This window comes from Oryzias latipes, chromosome 14 (assembly GCF_053564925.1).
Source record: "Oryzias latipes strain Hd-rR chromosome 14, Olatipes_Hd-rR_3.1".
Taxonomy (NCBI): Eukaryota; Metazoa; Chordata; class Actinopteri; order Beloniformes; family Adrianichthyidae; genus Oryzias; species Oryzias latipes.
The window spans coordinates 32,047,364-32,067,304 of NC_136250.1; the positions used below are offsets into that span (position 1 = coordinate 32,047,364).

The following is a 19,941-nucleotide window of genomic DNA, read 5'->3' on the forward strand; positions in this document are numbered from 1 at the left end:
AAGGCCAGCTGCTAAAGGATTCACACCACAGCCTTTTTTGAACTGACAGTTTATTAGCCTGCATTTCTGCACACTTTTTAAATCGGAATCACGATAGATCAAGTGTTATTGCAAGAAAGGAAATGGTTGCTCTTCAGCACACGGTTCAGCCTCCAGGTGGTCTCACCATACTCAAACAGGAAGCCTCCACTGTGGATGTAGATGAAACCTGCAGAGCACAGACCCAGGCTCAGTTCACATGGAACACTGCAATCATCACGCTGCTGCAAATCATTTGTCAGGACTCTCCTGTCTACAAAGCCAGGACACAGCTGAACAACATCAATCATAAAATAAAAAATGTTCTTGTCTACTCTGTTTCTAATGTTGTCTGTCTGTGAATTAAGTAATGTCACCTTGATGCTGGAAGGCAGCTCTCACACCTTCGGTCACCTCAGGAAACTTCTGATCTATCCTCTGGACACGCCAGCCTCTATCATAGCTGAAGAAGAACACATTCAGAGTATAGAACCAGGACCCTTCCCACAAAGACAGATACAGGAACCCTTTCACTAACCTGAAATAATATCGGCCCAGAAAGAAAAGAGTCTGTCTGGAGTCCACGATGTACAGGACAGCATCAACCCTGCTCAGAAACCACGGCAGACCAAAACTAACAAGGGTTTTGGGATATTCCTGGACACGCTGGTCCCCAGTGAAGGCCCACACTCTGTTACCTGATGACAAAAGATCCAAGACTTCAGTTCAGCAAGAAACATGATGTATGATCTGAAGGCCAAGGAGATCTGTTACCCTTAAAAAGAAAAATGTTCCCTGACTGCGGGTCCTCGTATGCAGCATCGATGTTGACTGGAGCATTTGGAAACGCATCTGTGATGAGCCTTTTTTCAGATTTCCCGCTCAGAGGGTCCCACTGCCAGAAGACGCTGAGAAGACCAAGACATAAGGCTGGTTCTGTCTGAGATTTCAGAGCACTGAGATCCAAGATGGTACCTGTTCTGGAAGAGCAGGAGTTCTCCTTGGTAGGTGGTGCCAGCATCCAAAACTACAGCTGAGTCACAAGACTCGGTAGTGCTGGGGGGCTGAGGGGCACTGGCAAGTGGACTTTGGACAGAGTTTGGGCCTGACGGTTATACAAAAGAAAGCAAAGTTTATTTATAAAACAATTTTAATTTTAAAAGTGCTTAAGTGCTTAATACAAGTCACAGCTTCATGTAACGTGAAATAAATTATACTTGAAAAAACAAAATAAACAGGAACTGTGAAAGTCTCAGTCAGGATTCACCTTTAGCAAAAACCTGCAGAAATAAAAAGGTCTTTCAGAGCCTGAGCTGGGGGGGGGGGGGGGGGTATAGAATGTGAGACCTGTGGACCATAAGGACCTTTGAAAGGATTCTACTGTGAAGTGGGAGCCAGTGGAGGGCTGCTAAAGCTGCTGTGGAGCTGCAGCAGAGCTCTGAACCCCGTTAGGAGAAGAGGACTCTAGGACAGAGACGGCCAACGGTTACTGCATTCAAACGTGATCACACCTCTGACAAGGACACGCCACCAACAGAAGGACAAGATGAAGCTGCTGAAGAGATGGTTCCTCTGGCTGCTCACCTTTCAGCACCTCCCTGAGGGATCGCCACAGCCAATCAGCTTTCACTGATCGGCAGAGGTGGTTTGGCGGAGATTTTTACAGCAGATGTCCTTCCTGACACAACCCTATGTTTTGTCCAAGCTGGGGACCGGCAGAGGGGGACCCAGACTTGGGGCCAGATAGTTAGGCAGTAGCATGAAGTGTCTTGCCTAAGGACCCACACTGGCTGAAGCCCTAGGAATTGAACCCTCATTTCCCATTTGCCAGTCCAACACGCAGGCAACTGAGCTGAGTTAAAGTCTAGAAACTTTTCTGGGGATTCTTTTTGTGAGAGGACATCATAATTTTTTGGGACGGAACTGATCCTCACACCCTCCACAGTATCCAGGATGCTCAGCGGCTGTTGGAGGACTGGACACGAGCCAAAACATGACCATTCTACAAACATCTAAAAGGAGTTAGAGTAGGAGAAAACACAGCTGCGTGTGTCAGTTTCAGCGTCACTTGGTTTTGTACCGACCGTACAGAGACTGGATCCCTCTGACGTCGTCTTTGGGCAGGACAAAGGTATCAGGGTACCCAAATGAGTAGAGCGGGTACATGAGAGCACCCCGGTCGCTGGAGTGAGACAGACCCAGGGAGTGGCCAAACTCATGAGCAGCGACCATGAAGAGCACGTAACCTGCAAATGAACAACAAGCCTTTCAGGATCTGCAGGGAAAGCCGTCCTTTCAGAATTTAGAAGACAAGCTCACCTTTGCTTGACCTAAAGGTGAAGGTTTCATCGTCGTCAAAATGAACGTCTCCCCCGATGCCAGATGATGGAGAGAAGGCGTGGGCCAGTGTGCCATGGGGGCCGTCAAAGGGATAGTAATCTCCGTGTGCTGTTGGCCAGAACGTTTCACACATAAACCAATGTAGGTTGAAAAGCCGCGTTTAGTTTCTTGATGCTGTAAAAATGTGTGATTTGAGGATCAGGGTGAAGAGTTCAACCGCTAAAAACGCAAAACCAATTAGGAGCGAGCTTCAAATCTTTCAGCAGCTAAAAGATCCAGAGATTTTGACACCAGAACCAACTCCGGTTTCATGCTGATGCTGCAACCGTCACGGCTCATGACGATGCACCGGCACGTCATCAAAGAGACGCTGTTTTTGACTCCGCCTCCCTCACTCATAGTAAGAATAAGAGTCAGATTCATGAGACGGACTCCCAACAAATCGCTGCAGAAAACCCCTGTGGAGGTCAATGTTGCACAAAGAAGAGAACAGAATAGAATAGAGTAGAATAAAACCAAGCAGATAAGAATAGAACAGAATGGAGTAGAATAGAATAATAATAGTAATAAAATAAAAAAACAGAATAGAACAATAAAAAGAAATGATCAGAGTAAAACATTAATAAAAACATAGAGACATTAAAACAAGATAGAAAAACAGACAAATGAATTTGACTGTATGATTGTTTGAAGACATGAGTCTTGAGTTTGGATTTGAACAGTGGCAGCGAGTCGCTATAGCGTAGATCTGGAGGAAGAGAATTCCATAGCTGGGGGGCGGAGCGACTGAAAGCTCTGCCCCCCATGGTGGCAAGACGGGCAGGTGGGACATGGAGAAGGAGAGAGGAAGAGGAGCGGGGAGAGCGGGAGGGAACGGAAATGTGAAGAAGGTCAGAAATGTAGGGTGGAGCCAGGTTATGGATGCTTTGAAGGTGATGAGGAGAATCTTGAAACTAATCCTTTGTTTTATGGGAAGCCAGCGTTTTGGAGAACTGGTGTGATGTGGTGGGATAACGGGGTCCTGGTGATGATGCGGGCTGCAGAAATTTGGAGAAGCTGCAGTTTTTTGAGTGTTTTATTGGGCAAACCAAACAGGAGGGAATAATCGATTCGAGGAGTGACAAGACTATGGACTATGAGGAGTGAGAGAAGGGCGGAGACGACAGACTAGAATAGAATAGAAGTAAATAGGATTGAATAGAATAGAATAGATTATAAGCATTATCTTTGGACATGAACACAGAACACTGACCTCCACGGCCGAAGGACACCATGATGTCTGCCGGGCCGCTGTTGGTTCTGGTGAACCTCAGAGGCGTGACGCTGGCCCAGACCTGCAGAGCTCTCTGTATGGAGTCCTGCACTTCTGCTTGGGACATGTCAGGCGTGTAGTTCACTATTCTGTAGGAGTGACAAACAAATAAATCAGCTTTACTTCTTTCTGCTTCTTTTCATGAACTTTTAGTGAAATAAAACAAACATAAAACAATTATTTCTTTGTAAAAGATGATTTCAAACATCCTCAGTTGACCAACCAGCTGCACAGGCTGAAACAAATCACACACCAGCATAAAAAACAATGATGCCTCTCTCTGAACTTTAACCTGATCCTCTGATCTGAGTCTTCTCATCGGTCTTTTAACTATGAGGATGCCGACTTCAGACAAAGTCAAAACGCCTGTGTTGTTTTCTAGGACCTAGTTTCTGCAGGGCTGCAGGAGTTCATCAGAAATCAACCTCTGAGTTGTAGGTTGAACCAACCTTGCCCCCTCCCTTGCTGAGAGCTCAGAGCAGGAAGCTTGTGGCCCCGCCCAGAGTATTTTCTCCATCACAAATACAATCTTTTTTCCTCTGCTCCTGATTCAGGAGTGGAATAAAAATGCAGCTTTAAACTTTCCTTTTGTATGCGTCATCAGGAAAACGGCACAAGAACGTGATGGAAACACAAAAAACAGCATTTTGGTGGGCGTGGGTGTTTTTAGGTTGAAAAGCGTGAATCCATCCTTTGCTTCTGTTTGCTTTAGGGTCATGGCGTTGCTGGTGTTGTGGTCTGGCAGGTCCCCCCGTCACTGTCCTCTGGCCTCTTTCTGCTGCTTTCTGTTTTGTCTCCACAGGTGTGCTGGCTCATTGGCGGGAACTCCGGACACACCTGTCACCCTCTACACTCATTCTGGATGTATTTAAGAGGATTTTTTGGAAAGCCCTCAGCGTCCTCAATGATTATTCTGGCATTTCCTGTCGTCTGGTCCCAGTGTCTTCTTCAGCCTCCGGCTCGGCCTACTTCTGGGATGATCCTACGGCACTGACCATTAACCACTGACTGCATCATTTAACTGGATGAATCGCCTGTGATGTCACTCTCACATCCAGTTCCAAACAAATCAGCATTTTCCACTCTATGTCCTTCCATGTATTCTCTTCTCCATGTTGTGTCTGCAGATGTTTACCTGTACGTGAGGGTGTTCTTCTGCCACTTCACGTTGTTTCCAAAAGTGGAGAATTGCCCAATGTTTATGTCTGGAATGCCGCAGCGGGGTTTCTTCATCACTTCTAGGGTGTCGGTGTCCAGAGTCCCAGTCACCTGCAGCCCGAAGAACCGTTGCATTTCCCTCAGCCTCCTGCTCATGGGGGAGACCCCCCATCGAGCGGATGGGCCTGACTGCTCGGTCAGGTTGAAGAACCTCTTCAGGTAGGTCTGAGGTAGAAGCAGCAGGGAGAGGTTAGTGATGGGCTGTAACACCTGTAAATGGCTGGCACACAGACAAACCTCTGCAAAGCTTGGCTCCTCCACAGCAGCTGCAGACACGGAACAGCTGACAGCAGCTGCCAGCAGCAGCAGAACGGAGACCGTGGACGACCACATCCTTCTCTTTCCCACCTGAGTCAGGAATCAGGCCTTTATAGGCAGTAGAGCGGATGTGGTGTGTGGAGCAACTACCCTCTTGATCCAGTGACTCACACGTTGATCCATTTGTGGTTCAGGAAAACCACCCAAACAGGGAGAAAGAGCATCACACTGTAAGACGGTATATGAAGGAAGCAGCTTTGGTCTGCGTCTCCACACAGGAAGGCCCTTCGTTTGAAGGTTGCTCCTCGCCGAGGCGCCATGCAGAACTCTTCAAACACCAAGCTAACCACACCTCATAATAATAAAAGTAAATATTGATAATCAATCAATTCCTTTTGTTGGGCACCTTTATCAGAATCCAAGGTCAGGGACACGGTTAAAAAAAACATAGCAGTAAAAATATGCAGTTGTGAGAAAGGCCACTGAACTCAAGTCAAAGGAGAAGAAGGCAGGACAAAGGCTTTTAGCTACTTAGTGAGGTGTGAGAGTAAACCAGTGTTTCTGAGGTCAGGGGTTTCCAGAGCAAGAAAAAATCTGCCCCCCATGGTGACTTGACCAGCACTGTGGACAAACATCCGGAGGGAGGGGTAGAATCTGAGGGGACAGGTGGGTGTAGTCAGGAGAAGTCAAACAGAATTCGTTAAGGGATGGAGAGCCAATGGAGCTGCTGTAGAACATGTCATGTGTGTGTGAGACGTTGTGATGTGATGGACTATTGTGTGTGTTTGAGCTCTGACCCAGTTGAAGTTTGCCAACTGGTTCAAAACAACAGACTCTGTTTCCATGACGACCACGTCTGCATCTTTAGGCATCGTTGTGCCGCCTTGACCTCTGTCAGTCTGACTAAAGTATTCAAACAAACACCTGTTTCCTGCACCGCGGCGTCAAAAGGCAACGCTGTTTGGGTTGGCGGTGTCCTAAGACCGACGCTGAAACAACACGATTGTTTTTATTGAGCAACTTGTCTGAAACGAGTTGACCAACTCCAGGAAACAACGTGTTGCAATTAAAGCAGCAGTTGGAAAACCAAAGTGTGTCACGCCAAAATCAGGTCAACCAACAACATCAGCTCTGCTGTCAGTTTTAAATTGTGTCCCAAAGGAAATATTGTGATCCCTCCTCTCCTCTTTTCACTGTGTTAATGTCCCCCCCCTGACCATCTGTGGACCCCCACCTTCAGTAATGCTGGTAGACTTCATGGTCCTGGGTGCTGCGTTGCATTCACTGCGGTAGCAGATCTTCACATGTTTTGTGTTTGTCTCTTTTCTGTCTGCCCCCCCACTCTGGTTAAGCTGGTTAGGCATAACAAAGGCGTGTCGATGATGTCAGAAGCTCCTCCTCATCCTTCACCTGTGAGAGGAGGACAGATCTGTCCTCTCATTAGCAGGACGCTGCCGGTTCCCTGCACGGATTCAGCCGCCCTCTGCTCTTTCATGTCGTTTGGATTTGTCTGGATCCTTGAACCCACCAGTCACCACTTGTCTGTCTCATTTTCGACTCACACCTTCGTTTTTGGGCAGGACAACCAAAAAAAAACAAAAGTAAAATCTTAAAAGTGATCCTAAAAGACCAGCGAAGAGAGCGTAACAGTGGAGTGATACGCTCACACCGTCTGGTCCCCGTTAACAGGCGGGCTGCTGAATTCTGAAGCAACTGGAGACGGCGAGCAGAGACGGTCAATACCACTGTAGAGAGTTCCAGAAGTCCAGTCTGGAGAAGATCACGGCATGGATCACTTGTTCCACAGCATGAGGAGGAAGATATGGCTTCACTTTGCTGATTAGCCTCAAGTGATAAAAACTAGACTGGACTACTGCACTGACCTGCCTGTCAAATTTAAAATGCCTGTCTCTTTTGGTATTTGAAAGTTTCCCTTCAAAATAAATAAATAAACCAATAAAAATATGAATAATTTACGTGTCTTTGATTTTCACTTTTCATAAAAGAATAAAGAAAGTTTTTCTTTTTGGTTACATTTTGTTTGTCAGGAAAGAAAAAAACAGAGTTAGAGTAAGGAATCAAAATAAACAGAAAAAAAATTAACCAGACATTTGGTCTTGTAACCATGGTGATTGTAGAATTCTTCTAAATCTACATGTGTTTTGTGTGAGAAGAGGTCTTCACAGCTTTAATACCAACGCCGCTTCACCATGGCGTCCTGTAGGAGTAAAAATACAGAGACAATCTTTGAATGGATTCCTGACCAGAGGATTTTGTTTTATATGTTGTTAAAATTTGAAGAAACAAGTAGTTACAGAAGATGAGAATGCATCCAAAAAGGAAAAAAACCATCAAGCTTCCATTTATTCAAAGGTTGACTAAACACGGAAAAAAAATACTTGATTTTTAATAACTTTAGTTTTTAAATTATTATTGTTCTAAATCAAACTTTCCTTTTATTTCCATTCTTTTTTTCTATAGTAAAAGGAAAGGAATTTAACCAAAAAGACAGTTTCTCCCAATGAGTTCTATCACTAGAGGAGACATCACGTGGTTCCTCATGGGAGGAGAGCACCGCCATCTTGGTGAGGTCAAGTTACTGCTGCAGTGCAGCATGTTAACACATTTTTTGCATAATTCCAGTTCATTGTTTGGGTTTCAACTGCCAAAATCAGAGAACTGAGTCCATGAAGGAGGAAGTATATCATTTCACAGATAAGAACTATAATGTTTTTCTTTTAATGCTGCAGGGGCTTCATGAATAGAACACATGTTGACATGCATGATGCTGCAGGGCTGTTATCAACATGCTGCATGATGAACGGAGAATTTGCTGTCAACATAAATGTACATTTTATTTTGCTAAACCTGTATACAGCATACTAGGCTATTATAGTAATATAGATTTATACATTTCTGACTCAGACACTGAACTTTTCTTGCAGGTTTCCAATGGATTCAGACTTAGGGAAAAAGTGGATCTTAGATATAAAAAGAGATAATCCAGATGGATCACTGTGGTACCAACTAGTAATACAGTCTGGATATGTTCAGAACATTTGAGGAAACACATTTAGACGAGAGGCCAGACTGTTTGCCTGAAACCCGACACCATAACATCTGTGTTACACAAACTGATCACATGAATCAGTATAAATCTATTGTTTTTCTTTGTTGTTGTTATTTTAGGGTAAATCTATTGTTCACTTTTGGACTTCTTTTGAATATTTATTTTTTATTAGTAGTAGTATTATTATTAATAATAATAATATTAATAGACTTATTTATTTATTGTTATTATTTATTGTTTGTTTTGACTTACTATTGATTTATTATTATTATTATTATTATTGACTTATTGTTGGTTTTTTCTAAATAATTTAAATTACATGTCAAAGAGGTCTAAAACTTCTAAATGTTTAGAAATTAATTTTAAAAATTCTTTGTAATAATTTTTTTATTTGTAAGAAGTCCTGCAACTATGCATTTTCATTCAAGTTTGAGCTTTTAAGGCTGACTGTTTCTCTTCTTTAACAACAACAAATGATGTATCTATATATATATTATATATATAAATATAATATGTTTACATATATGTATAAATATATATAAATGTAAAAATATATATAGTATATAAAAGCTACCACTAAAAGCAATAGAAATCAATGTCATGTGGGCGTCGTCGACCTCACCAAGATGGCGTCGCGCTCCGCCACCGTCGGCCAGGCTTCTAGAGCGGGCGTGTCTCCTCTAGTGATAGAACTCATTGGTTTCTCCGCTCCCCCCTCTCCCCATCTGTGTCCTCACATGACTTGTCTACAGCGCCCCCTGCTGGCAGGAAGATTCTCTTTCAGACTGATTACTTTTCGTTTTGAAAATAAATTGTTCTTTGATTCAGAGTCACTGCATTCCTGGATTTCTGTGGACTGAATGTTTTTGTGAATTTCTGTTTCTGTTCCACCTGGCTTCCTCTACTGACCTCTAAGACCTCACGTTGTTTTTTTTTTGTTCATGTTAGTTTGTGCAGCTTAACCAGAGGAGAGGAAAACATGGAAAAACAACGGAGAGATGATTGGAGCTTCAGGGAGAAAGGAAGATTGGCAGAGTTTCAAAGTCCGCGGGTTACAAACCTGTCTCTGCAGCATAAAAGTGTTTGTTCACGTAGAAATGACAGTTGGATTGGCCCACATACATGTGCTCTCTTCAGAGCTAAACTCCAGGTTGGGTCTGCAGGCTTGTGCAGCAAAGCTAACTCTGACCATGTCAGCTTTGCAGCCTTGAGTAAAAGCTTGACTCAGCAAAAAATACTCATCTGTGCACAACTAAGTATTTTTATTTGAGTTTCTTTCAAACATGCTTGTTCAGATACAAAAACATTCACTGTCATGGGATTAAAATCACAGAGTGGAATTTACATAATTGAATAAATACTTTGACAAAAACAAAATGTATTAAAATGACAAATAAATAAAACAAGGCTAATCTTACATATAGATACTGAAAATACGACAAGATGCAAAAACTTTGTTTACATAGAGCATACTTCCTATTTGTGCCCATCCATTTTCTTAACCTGCTCCCTTTTGGGGGTCATAGGGTTGCTGGAGCCTGTCCCTCCTACTGTTGGGCAAAAGCAGGAACACTGGACAGGTCGCTAGTCCATCGCAAGGCTATTTGTGCCCATGACAATAAAACAAGTACTGTAACACCTTTTGTGCTCAATGTTTGTACAGGTGGGTCTAGTAGCTGGTGCAGGGCAGGAAGTAGCTGTTCCTCAGCAGGCGGAGCAGCTGGCCGGTCCTGAGGCTGTACTCGAACATGTATGGGCCGCTGTAGAGGTATGCGAACCCTGAAGAATGGACAGACACACGTTATCACAGATAAAGTTTGAGTTAGGGTTTGCGTTTGTATTTTTCTAGTTTTATTTTAGTGCTGCAGAGTAAAGCAGCTTGGCATCACCTCTGTATTGTAAAGCTGCTGTCACCCTGCCGCTCATTCCACTAAACTTCTGGTCCACTGCTTTGGGGAACCCTGCATCCATTGTCCCTTTGGCCTCATCATAACTGAAAAGATGGGATCATTAGTGCAGTTTAAAACCGCTTTACACCTCAGACCAACTTCTGTTAGACATCAACCCTCCTTCCAGGACTTATGTGAACACACCTGTAATAGTTTCTCCCCACAAAGAAGAGGGTCTTGCCAGACTGTGCATCATACAGAGCTGCATCCACCTTCTCGATGCGCTTAGGCAGGCCAAAACTAGAGATGGCCTGGGGATAACCCTGCACAAGGTCATAGCCACGAAAAGCCCACACTTGTCGACCTGTCAGAAAAGATAAAAAGGATTTGTTGATGGATGGGACATGAAAACGGCAGCGTTGAAAGAAGACGAGGTTCTGACCTTTGAAGAGGAAGATTCTGTCAGATTGCTGGTTTTCATAAGCAGCATCGACGCTGAGAGGAGCATCGGGCCAAAAGTTTGTGATGAAAGTTTGCTGAGGTGTGTAACTCTGAGGATGAACCCTCCAGAAGAAGCTGTGAGACAAACAGGAAGAACTGTTTTCTAAGAACAAACCAACTAGCAGTCACTGTTGGAGCTTAAAGTGTTGATCTTACCTGTCCTTGAAGAAAAACATCTCTCCTCTCAGTGTAGCAACAGCATCCAGGACCATGGTGGAATCACAGGCATCAGGGGTGGGGGGGGCGGTCGGTTCAGGCTGAGCAGGGTCCAAGTTTGGACCTGGAGGTACAAAACTCCTTTGTTCTAATGTTGCTCATTTCTAAACTTAGCGATGGGAACTTTGAGCAGAGAGGCTGGAGGGATACGAACCATACAGCGACTGGATGCCTCTGACGTCGTCTCTGGGCAGGACAAAGGTTTCGGGGTTTCTGTACGAATAAATCGGGTACATGAGAGCACCGGGGTCATCCGAGTGAGACAGACCCAGAGAGTGGCCGAACTCGTGAGCCGCCACCATGAAAAGCACATAACCTGCAGTCCAAGAGACAGTTAGGGCACAACTTAACCACACTCCAGAAACTTTCTACGGAAGCACCAAACTCACCAGTGTTTGAGCGAAAGGTGAACGTCTCGTCATCATCAAAGTGAGCGTCTCCTCCAATGCCAGGGGCCGGGGCAAAGGCATGGGCAAGGGTGCCATCAGGACCATCAAAAGGGTAATAGTCCCCATGAGCTGTCGGCAGAAACATCTCCAGGTTCGTATTTTTAAAGTCTTCTGCTGAGTGTTACACAACTCAGTGTAACACAACTCAGGTAACACAAGTCCTTCCAAACACAATGACTACGGGTGGAAGTTGCGACACGACTCACCCCTCTGACCAAAGGAAACCATGATGTCTGCCGTGCTGCTGTAGATTTTGGTGAACCTCAAAGGTGTAACTCTGGCCCAGACCTGCAGAGCTTTCTCTATGGACTCATCCACCTCTTCCTTAGACATGTCAGGTGTGTAGTTTGTGATCCTGTGCAGAAGATCCTAAATGTTTAACCAAATCCAGTGTGGAAAAAACAGACTGAGACATTTTTGCCTCCAGGTAACTCACCTGTAGGTGAGGCTGTTTTTCTCCCACTTCAGATTGTTTCCAAAGGTAGAGAAACGAGCAACTCTAGAGTCAGAAACTCCACATCGGGGCTTTTTCATCATAGCCAAAGTCTCAGCATCCAAAGTCCCAGTAATTTGGAGCCCAAAAAACGTCTGCATTTCTATGAGCTTACTGGTCACTTGGCTGAAACCCCGTCGAACTGCAGGCCCAGCTTCCTCCGTCAGGTTGAAAAAGTTTTTCAGGTAGCTCTAAGGAAGAACAGAAACACCTTAGAATCTCACTTCTTGTCAGCATTACAGTTTCCAGCTGTCCCTGAAGGCAGCATGAGAGAACCTACCTGAGCAAACCTTTGCTCCTCCATCGTTTCCTGTGACACCGGCATGCAGTGAACTGCAGCCAGCAGGCCCAACAGAGCGCACACCGTCCTCATGTTTGCTGTCTGGATGTGTTTGGGTGACAGCGGTGCAGCCTCTGTTTTAAAGAGCGGAGCAAGGCGTGTGAGCAGCCCGCCCCCTCCACCCTCCCATTCTTGCAGCATTCCTTTTATGGGAAGAGGAGGAAGTTGTCACCAATATGTCATCCGAAAAAACGTTTGCAAAACAAGACGCTGCAGGTACGATGACAGTGTGGGGAAGGCCGATGACAACGCGCTTCATAAAGGAACTTTTCCCTGATTCATTATGTTTGTTTAAACCTCAGAAACAGGGTCAGATGGCAGCAAAGCAGATATTTGCTGGGGGCATTCTTGTTTTATCCCATTTCTTAATGATCCCAGATGCATTTTCAACATTCCCTCCCCACCATTGCACATAGTCAATTTTTGTGTTTGCTTCAGGAAATCAGAACAGAGTAAAGCAGGAACTGAAGGACAACAGCACCACAGGAGGAGGAACAACTGATTACTTCCTGACCAAGAGTTTCAAGATTCCCACCATCACACCCTGCATCTCATGGCAACCTGAACCTTTGGGACATCATGGCAGAACTGTTGAAGCGTTTTAAGGATTTCTTACTTTTAAATGTACATAAAGAAAACATAAACTCAGCACCCTAATCTATTGGTAGAAGGATGCTGAGTCTAGAGGAAGACCAGAGAAGAGGTTTCTGGATGCAGAGAAGGAAGACATGAAGGTAGCTGCTGGTAGAGGATGCAGAGGGCAGACGGAGGAAGCTGATTGGCTGAGGAGACCCTGAAGGGAAACGCCCAAAAGAAAAGAAGAAGACTGTATATTAAGTAAACCTTGGTCCCATGACAATCAAGTTCAGAGGCCTCTGACAGGATGAAGCATTATGTTATGAATCAATCACATCCAAGTCTGATAGATGTGTTCACTTAGGAAGTTCCCGTGTTACATCATGGTTCCTGCAACTTTTAGGACTTTGAGATCCCAAAACAGATGGAACACTCAGCCATGAGAAATGCGTAACACTTCCTCTACTCACCTATTGACATAGTCAATGTGATCCAGATCACTTATTGACATTACTTGCTAAACAACTGCCATAATCTAAAAAATCCAGCATTAGTAATCTATTTTATCCATTCTTTTCTTTTGTGCACAAACTGCATTTAATGAACTTTCTGTTAAATTGATGAAGAAAAATTGAAAGATCCAATTAAAATGACATTTTGAGTGTTTTTACCATGCTTTTGTGGCGTTTTCCTCATAATGGAGGACATAGATCAAAGAATTTAGACTGCATTTCGGAGTATTTATTTAAATCGTGTTTGGACCTGCGGTGCAGCTATTGCCATAGCGGGCCAAAGTCCTGCATCTTCTGCTTTAACTCTAAATTGTCCTCTTGCAGACAGATCCATGTTAGTGGTATATCTTATGGAATGCTTTACAGTCCTGTTAAACACTGATGGCCACGGCGCTGCCTGACACTGGCGCCAGCCTAGGACCACCAGGAGCAACGTGGGGTTCAGTGTCTTGCCAAAGGACACTTCGACACATGCGCGAGTAGAGTGGGAACCGAACCTGTGAACTTCTGATCAGAGGTTGACCACTCTACCTCTTTGGGAAGTCCTTTCCCCTAAGCTTTGATTCCCATTGCGTCGGGGGTCTCCTCCATAAGACTCGTGAAAATTAACTTCAATCAGAAACTTTGATCTAAAACCACCAGAAATGTAGTTCAAAGGTCAAATTTCTAGGTCAAAACTTTGGATTTCTAGGTTAAATCAGAATTTAGACAAACTTTAAACATTTTTGGAGGGTAAAATGAATAAATGCTGAAAAAAAGCTGGAGACATATGGGGGAGGGGGCAGGTCCAAGAAAATCCCCAGATGAAGTGATGACAACAATATTTAGAAAATCAGGCTTTTGTGATTCGCAGGTGGCGGGGGGGGGGGGCTATGTCCCAGGAAGTGGTTAGTCAGGACACAATGTGGATTATGCTGAGTCATTGAATGTTCTGCTGATGTGATGAAATACACCCCTCACACACACACACCACTGGATTCCTGCAGACGTGTCTCTGAAGGTGTGTCTGTGTGTGTCTGTGTGTGTGTGTCTGTGTGTGTCTGTGTGTGTGTGTGTGTGTGTGTGTGGGGGGGGGGGGGTTGAACCAAGCCAAGCCTTAGTCAAATGTGAAAACAGCAGACCCTCTGGAGGTCCTCAGAGACCTTCTTCTGGATTTAGAGCTCGGTTGTTGACGCCGGTCATTTGGAGCGGAGGACGACCTTTGGGATCCCGGCTGGATGAGCAGCGGCGTGAGTCAAAAGTCACTTCTGGGTTTGAACATGTCCTGCTGACACTGAGGCGCCGCACCTCCTCCACAGCTGCTCACCTGTTCCCACCGTAGAAGCAGAAAGCGACGCAGAAACACAAAGACTTGACCTCCAGGCATGAACACGACTCCGCTTCCGTGTGGGGCGGGAGGTGTGGCGTGGGTGTGTGTTCAGGCTGCTGTCATTCATACAGGTGTGTGTGTTCATGAACCATCAGGGTAAGAGCGCTCAAGTCAGAACCGGATTCTGCTGGAGAACAAGAATCTAATGTCACTAATGACCATGGCGGCCAGTTCTCCGTCTTCTGGACCTGAAACCTGCATTTGATGCTGTTGATCACAACATTATGATCACGTCTTTGAGATTATTATGGTCTGTCTAGGTCTGTGTTAGATTGGTTTGTCTTACACCTCGGTGGAAGAACTTTTATCGTCATGGTAGGTTCAATAACCTCTGAAATTAAAGATATATCTTGTGGCGTACCCCAGGGGTCAGTTCTAGGCCCCATTTTATATACGATCCCTCTCGGGAAACTACTTGGCAAATTTAGCCACATTTCTTATCATTGGTATGTAGATGACATTCAGCTTTACTGCTCCTTCCATCAAACGGACAATAATTTCTTGACGAATTTATTGGATTGTTTGGCAATCATTAATACGTGGTTCTTTGATGACCATCTACGCCTAAATGCTCAGAAGAAAGAAACAGTGATTTTTGCCCCAGTAAACAGCACCTTACATACTCCATACATATTTAACATTTAAGAGTTTCTGTACATATTGTTTATTTTTTTGTTAAGAGATGTAAATAAAGTATTTCTATTTCTATTCTATTTTATTTAACTTCATCACTCCACGGCTGCTGCAATTTCATTGTATCCCCATGTACAATGACAAGAAATGATTCTGATTCTGACCTTGGTTCTCTGAGTTCCTCTGTCCAGCCATGTGTCAGAAACCTCTAGGGGGTCGTTGACAAACTCCTACCTTTGGAAGGACATAAATTAATAAATTAATAGTCAGAGATTGTCATTTAAATTTCAATAGTTAAAAGTGTCATTTAAGAAAAATTGCAGGAAAAAATCTAGCTGCTGCGTTCTGAACAAGCTGGAGACTTCTTAAGGAACTCTTAGGACACGCTGCTAACAAGGAGTTACAGTAATCCAGCCTCGACGTAACAAATGCATGGATGAGTTTTTCAGCATCACTCTTAGAAAGTATATTTCTGATCTTAGCAATATTCCACAGGTGAAAAAAGGCAGTTCTACACGCCTGAGATATGTGAGCCTTAAATGATAAATCCTGGTCAAGTAAAACCCCAAGGTTTCTAACTGTGGAATTGGGGGCTATACTTATGCCATCCAGGGAGACTATCTGAGCAGACAGAGCAGCTCTGAGGTTTTTAGGACCAAGTATAATGACCTCAGTTTTTTCTGGGTTCAGGAGGTCTGTAACCCTTGTTCTATCCGAGGTACTTTAGCATTGGGAGTTGGGTCATCTAGACCCACTAGACAGTGCTCTGAACCTTTTTTCTTCAATGATTTGTGATCTTCACTGGTGTCCATGGATTACATGAAATCTTTCCACCTTTATCCACCTTTGTCATGGTAGGGGGAACACCTCAATGGAAGGGGGGGGGGGCTCATAGGACAGCACAAGTTAATAGTCATCCAGGTCTTGATAGTGAGAGACAGACGCGTCGGCTCACGTGTCGAGCTCATAAAGTGAAATCCCGTGTCGGTGGGCGTATCACTGCAGAAGACCGATACAGCCACTGTGTCGGTGTGGCACAGAGGAGCCAAACAAGGAAGCGCGTCTACCAGCAGTGTTGCCAGATTATGCAGTTTTCCACCCAATTGGGTGGGTTTGATTTTGTGGAGAAATTTAGATTTGGGCGGTTTTCTCCAATGAGTTATATTGCTAGAAGAGACACGCCCACTTGGGAAGCCTGGCCAACAATGGCGGAGCGCAAAACCATCTTGATGAGGTCGTTGGCGTCCACTTGACAATGATTTCTATAGCCTATGGTGGCCAATAAGTAGCTTTGATACAATTTTATATATATATATATGTATATATATATATAATTTGTTGTTAAATAAGAGAAACAGTCAGCCTTAAAAGCTCAAACTTTAATGAAAAGTGCATAGTTGCAGGACATCCTCACAACTAAAAAAAATTATTACAAAGAATTTGTAATAATGATTTCTAAACATTTAGAAGTTTTAGACCTCTTTGACATGTAATTTAAGTTATTTAGAAAAGTCCAACATTTTTTCTTTTCTTTTGAACTTATATTTTTTTTCAAACCTTTTGCAACAGAGAATTATACAAAAATCCACTATTTTTCATCATATTTTATTCCCAGTCATCAACAGATTAACCCTAAAAAATTTAACAAAAAAACTAATGGATTTACCCTAATGATTCATGTGATAAATCAATTTGGTGAATTTCTGCCATTTATTGTGTATTTTGGCAACACGACCTTGTCTTGAACAATAATAACTTTGAACAAGTAATTCCAATAAATCAAACTAATGGTTGTCAATGCCATATTGGCTGTCAGTGATATGAAAAACTCCAACTTGACCACGTTGATCCACCTGCACAGGCACATGCGCCTTGATGAATGGATATTCTGGGACCCCAGGACGGCTTTCCTTGCCCCTACCAGGATATCTACAACATCTTGAGATGGTATAACAAGTCCCCCGTTGTCTCTCAGTTTCAGCAGGTGATACATTAAAAGAAAAAATTATAGTCCTTACCTGTGAAATGTTATGCCTTCCTCCTCCATGGACTAATTTCTCCAATTTTGGCTGTTGAAACCCGCACAATGTACTGGCATTTAGCACAAAATGTGTTCACATGCATGTACTGCAGCAGTGACTTGACCTCACCAAGATGGCGGTGCTCTCCTCCCACAAGGAATCATGTCATGTCGCCTCCAGCTGTTGAACGCTTCTCGCCCCCCCCCCCCCCCCCCCCCCCCCCGTGTTTGACTTTTTAGTTTACTGAATCTTTACCTAAGGTGTTGAAAGTGGTGTTTTTAATGAGGCAAGTGGAATTATTTAATGGTTTTAATAGTGTTTTGGACCTTTTGTTTCTCCCTTTCCTCTCGGTTTCCGCTTGATGTAGAAGAGTACAATTCCACTTCAAACGGACTCCTATTCAAAATGAATCAGTTTATGTTTTGGAGGTTAAATGTGGCATATGTTCCGCAGAACTGTCAAACTTAGAAGCACTTCCCCAATGCTGGGGCATTATAGAACAAGACATAGGAAAGACGAACTACAGTGTTTAGATTAAATGTATTAAGTATACCAGCTGAGTTTCAGAACTTGATTGCCTGCAATGACGTTTTTGGTCCAGCAGGAGTCAGTATTAAGTGAAACAGTATCGATACAGTCACAATACAGTTTGGGCAAAGTGCTGAAACGCTTCACGAGGCTTATCTACCTATCACTAGGTCTTGATGTCTTTAATGCAGGCATTCAGTTTCTCTATAGGGTAATTCTGATCAGGTTTAATGGATAAATACAACTGCGTATCATCTGCACAACTGAAAATTTAAATAATGTAGGTAGAGCGGTATAAACAGTACTTTACCCAAGGTTCAGTACAGTGTTTAAGTAGACTGTAAGCAAAAGAGAGCCAGGTGTGAGGCATCCAGGAGCTGTGAGCTGGGGTTCCTGGGAGATGTAGTGTATTCAGTACTTGGAGACAGTTCCCGCCAGTAAGCAGAGGGGGACACAGAGCTCTTACTGCTGACATTCACAAACCTGAAGAATCTTTATGATCAGTCTAAAGGTTTAGAAAAAGTGTCCATTAGTTCCAAACAAAATGTTTCTGCAATCTTTGTCCTAGGGCCTGTTTCAGAAAGGAGGTTTAGTGTAAACTCTGAGTGCATTAACCCTGAAATCAGGGAAACCCTGGGTTTTCCGTTTCAGAATGGGAGGTTTGTTAAACCAGAGAAAGCAGAGTAAGTCAAACCCGTTTCTGAAAGAGAGGTAACTTCTACTCGGAGTCAGTGTCCATGGTTACTTACGCTGTGAACCTAACCTGGTCAGGAGCAGGTTTTATTCTCTAAACTCAAGGTTTCTGCCGGTCCCCTCCCCTTTTTAAAGACGAAGCGGTATTTTTCGCTTTAACCTTCATTGCCCACATTTCCATCACACAGAGACGGTCTAAGTGACAAGAATGGCTTGACCTTTTTTGGAGGACCCAATAGACGATGAGGCTGCATTCATTCCTTGAGAATTATATTTACGTCGTGCGAGGATTTTGAGACCTAGACTGGATTTTTTGTCATTTCCCCATACGTTTTTGTTTGAGCGTTACCGTTTTTCGTTGCAGTCAATTACATATACACAATGAAAACAACATTAGGTATGTATTGCTATGTAGATGTTTCATATGTCAAATATTGTCAACAAAGCCTACATCCATGACATGCTCACATTTGACCTGATTGAATTATGTTTTTATACTTCATTTTTAGCTGCTGCCATGTTCTTTTAATTCCTGCAGGATTGCATCTACATGGAAATGAAATCAGGGACATTGAATTAGATTAATGTAACAATTATTTTATGGAAACACAATTTGCTAATACTGCTTACTTTCTTTATCCCATAGACAAAAGTTCACTTTTAAAAACACAATTGCATGTATTAACATTAAACTGACCAACGTTTGCAAGAGGGGAAGGTTAACAATAAAGTCCTCTAAACATTACAGACGTTAAATGCATTTTTCCCCCAGATTGGTTCTGTACACTATGCAGCATTTCATGCATTTACACCAGGAATAACACTTCAAAAGTACACCAAAATATCACCATTTTTTATTTCACACCTTACGCTATTTAAAAAGTTATTACAGCCAATATTTTATAACAATGATTTAAAAGCAAACCTACGCATTAACTTGAGCAGCTATGTTTTCCACGCTAACTGTCTCTGTTTTGCAGATGCAGCGGTGTTGCTTTTCTTCTGGAATATCTGCTCATATTCACTGTAACTCTGCAGCAGCACGTCAAGTTCAGCTGGAGAAAAATATGCAGACCTCTTTTTTCCACGGTTGCCATGGTGACTCGTAATATCTGCGCTCCATTGATAATGGCTTCTTATGGTCGCGGTGCGCACGCTCACCTCCGAATCAGTCCACTCAGAGTTGATTGATCTAACGCGGATCAGCTTCTCTGAAACAGAAAACTCAGAGTTGTTAATCTCTCGATTGACCAACTCAGAGTTCAAGTTCAACCTCAGAGTTGGTTGAACCTCCTTTCTGAAACAGGCCCCTGAACACAGCAGCAGCTGCAGGTTTTTCCTCACAGACACTGAAGATGCTTTGGCAGCTTCATCACCCACTTACCCTTCTCCACAGAGGATGTTCAGACACCTGTGAGCACCGTGATGGTAACACACCTGACAGCACACCTGTTCAGGTACAGGTATGTGTGGATCTGGTCCCACCCCCACAAAGGGGTGTGAGT

At 43.6% G+C, this 19,941-nt stretch overlaps 1 protein-coding gene across 2 annotated transcripts; it reads right to left on the reverse strand.

The window, feature by feature from the left end:
* Nucleotides 1–33: 33 nt before the first annotated feature.
* On the reverse strand, nt 34–12,202 carry coll (collagenase). 2 transcript variants are annotated; one of them, XM_078930295.1, is made up of 20 exons: nt 12,045–12,202; nt 11,708–11,955; nt 11,478–11,626; nt 11,212–11,340; nt 10,977–11,138; nt 10,763–10,886; nt 10,548–10,681; nt 10,310–10,469; nt 10,106–10,209; nt 9,889–9,995; nt 5,126–5,236; nt 4,806–5,053; nt 3,611–3,759; nt 2,338–2,466; nt 2,103–2,264; nt 994–1,123; nt 793–926; nt 557–716; nt 396–481; nt 34–208 (listed from the first exon to the last, which is right to left on the reverse strand). In XM_078930295.1, exons 1-20 carry the CDS (start codon nt 12,135–12,137, stop codon nt 99–101), a joined length of 2,829 nt encoding a protein of 942 aa, XP_078786421.1. In that variant the 5' UTR covers nt 12,138–12,202; the 3' UTR covers nt 34–98.
* Nucleotides 12,203–19,941: the final 7,739 nt, after the last annotated feature.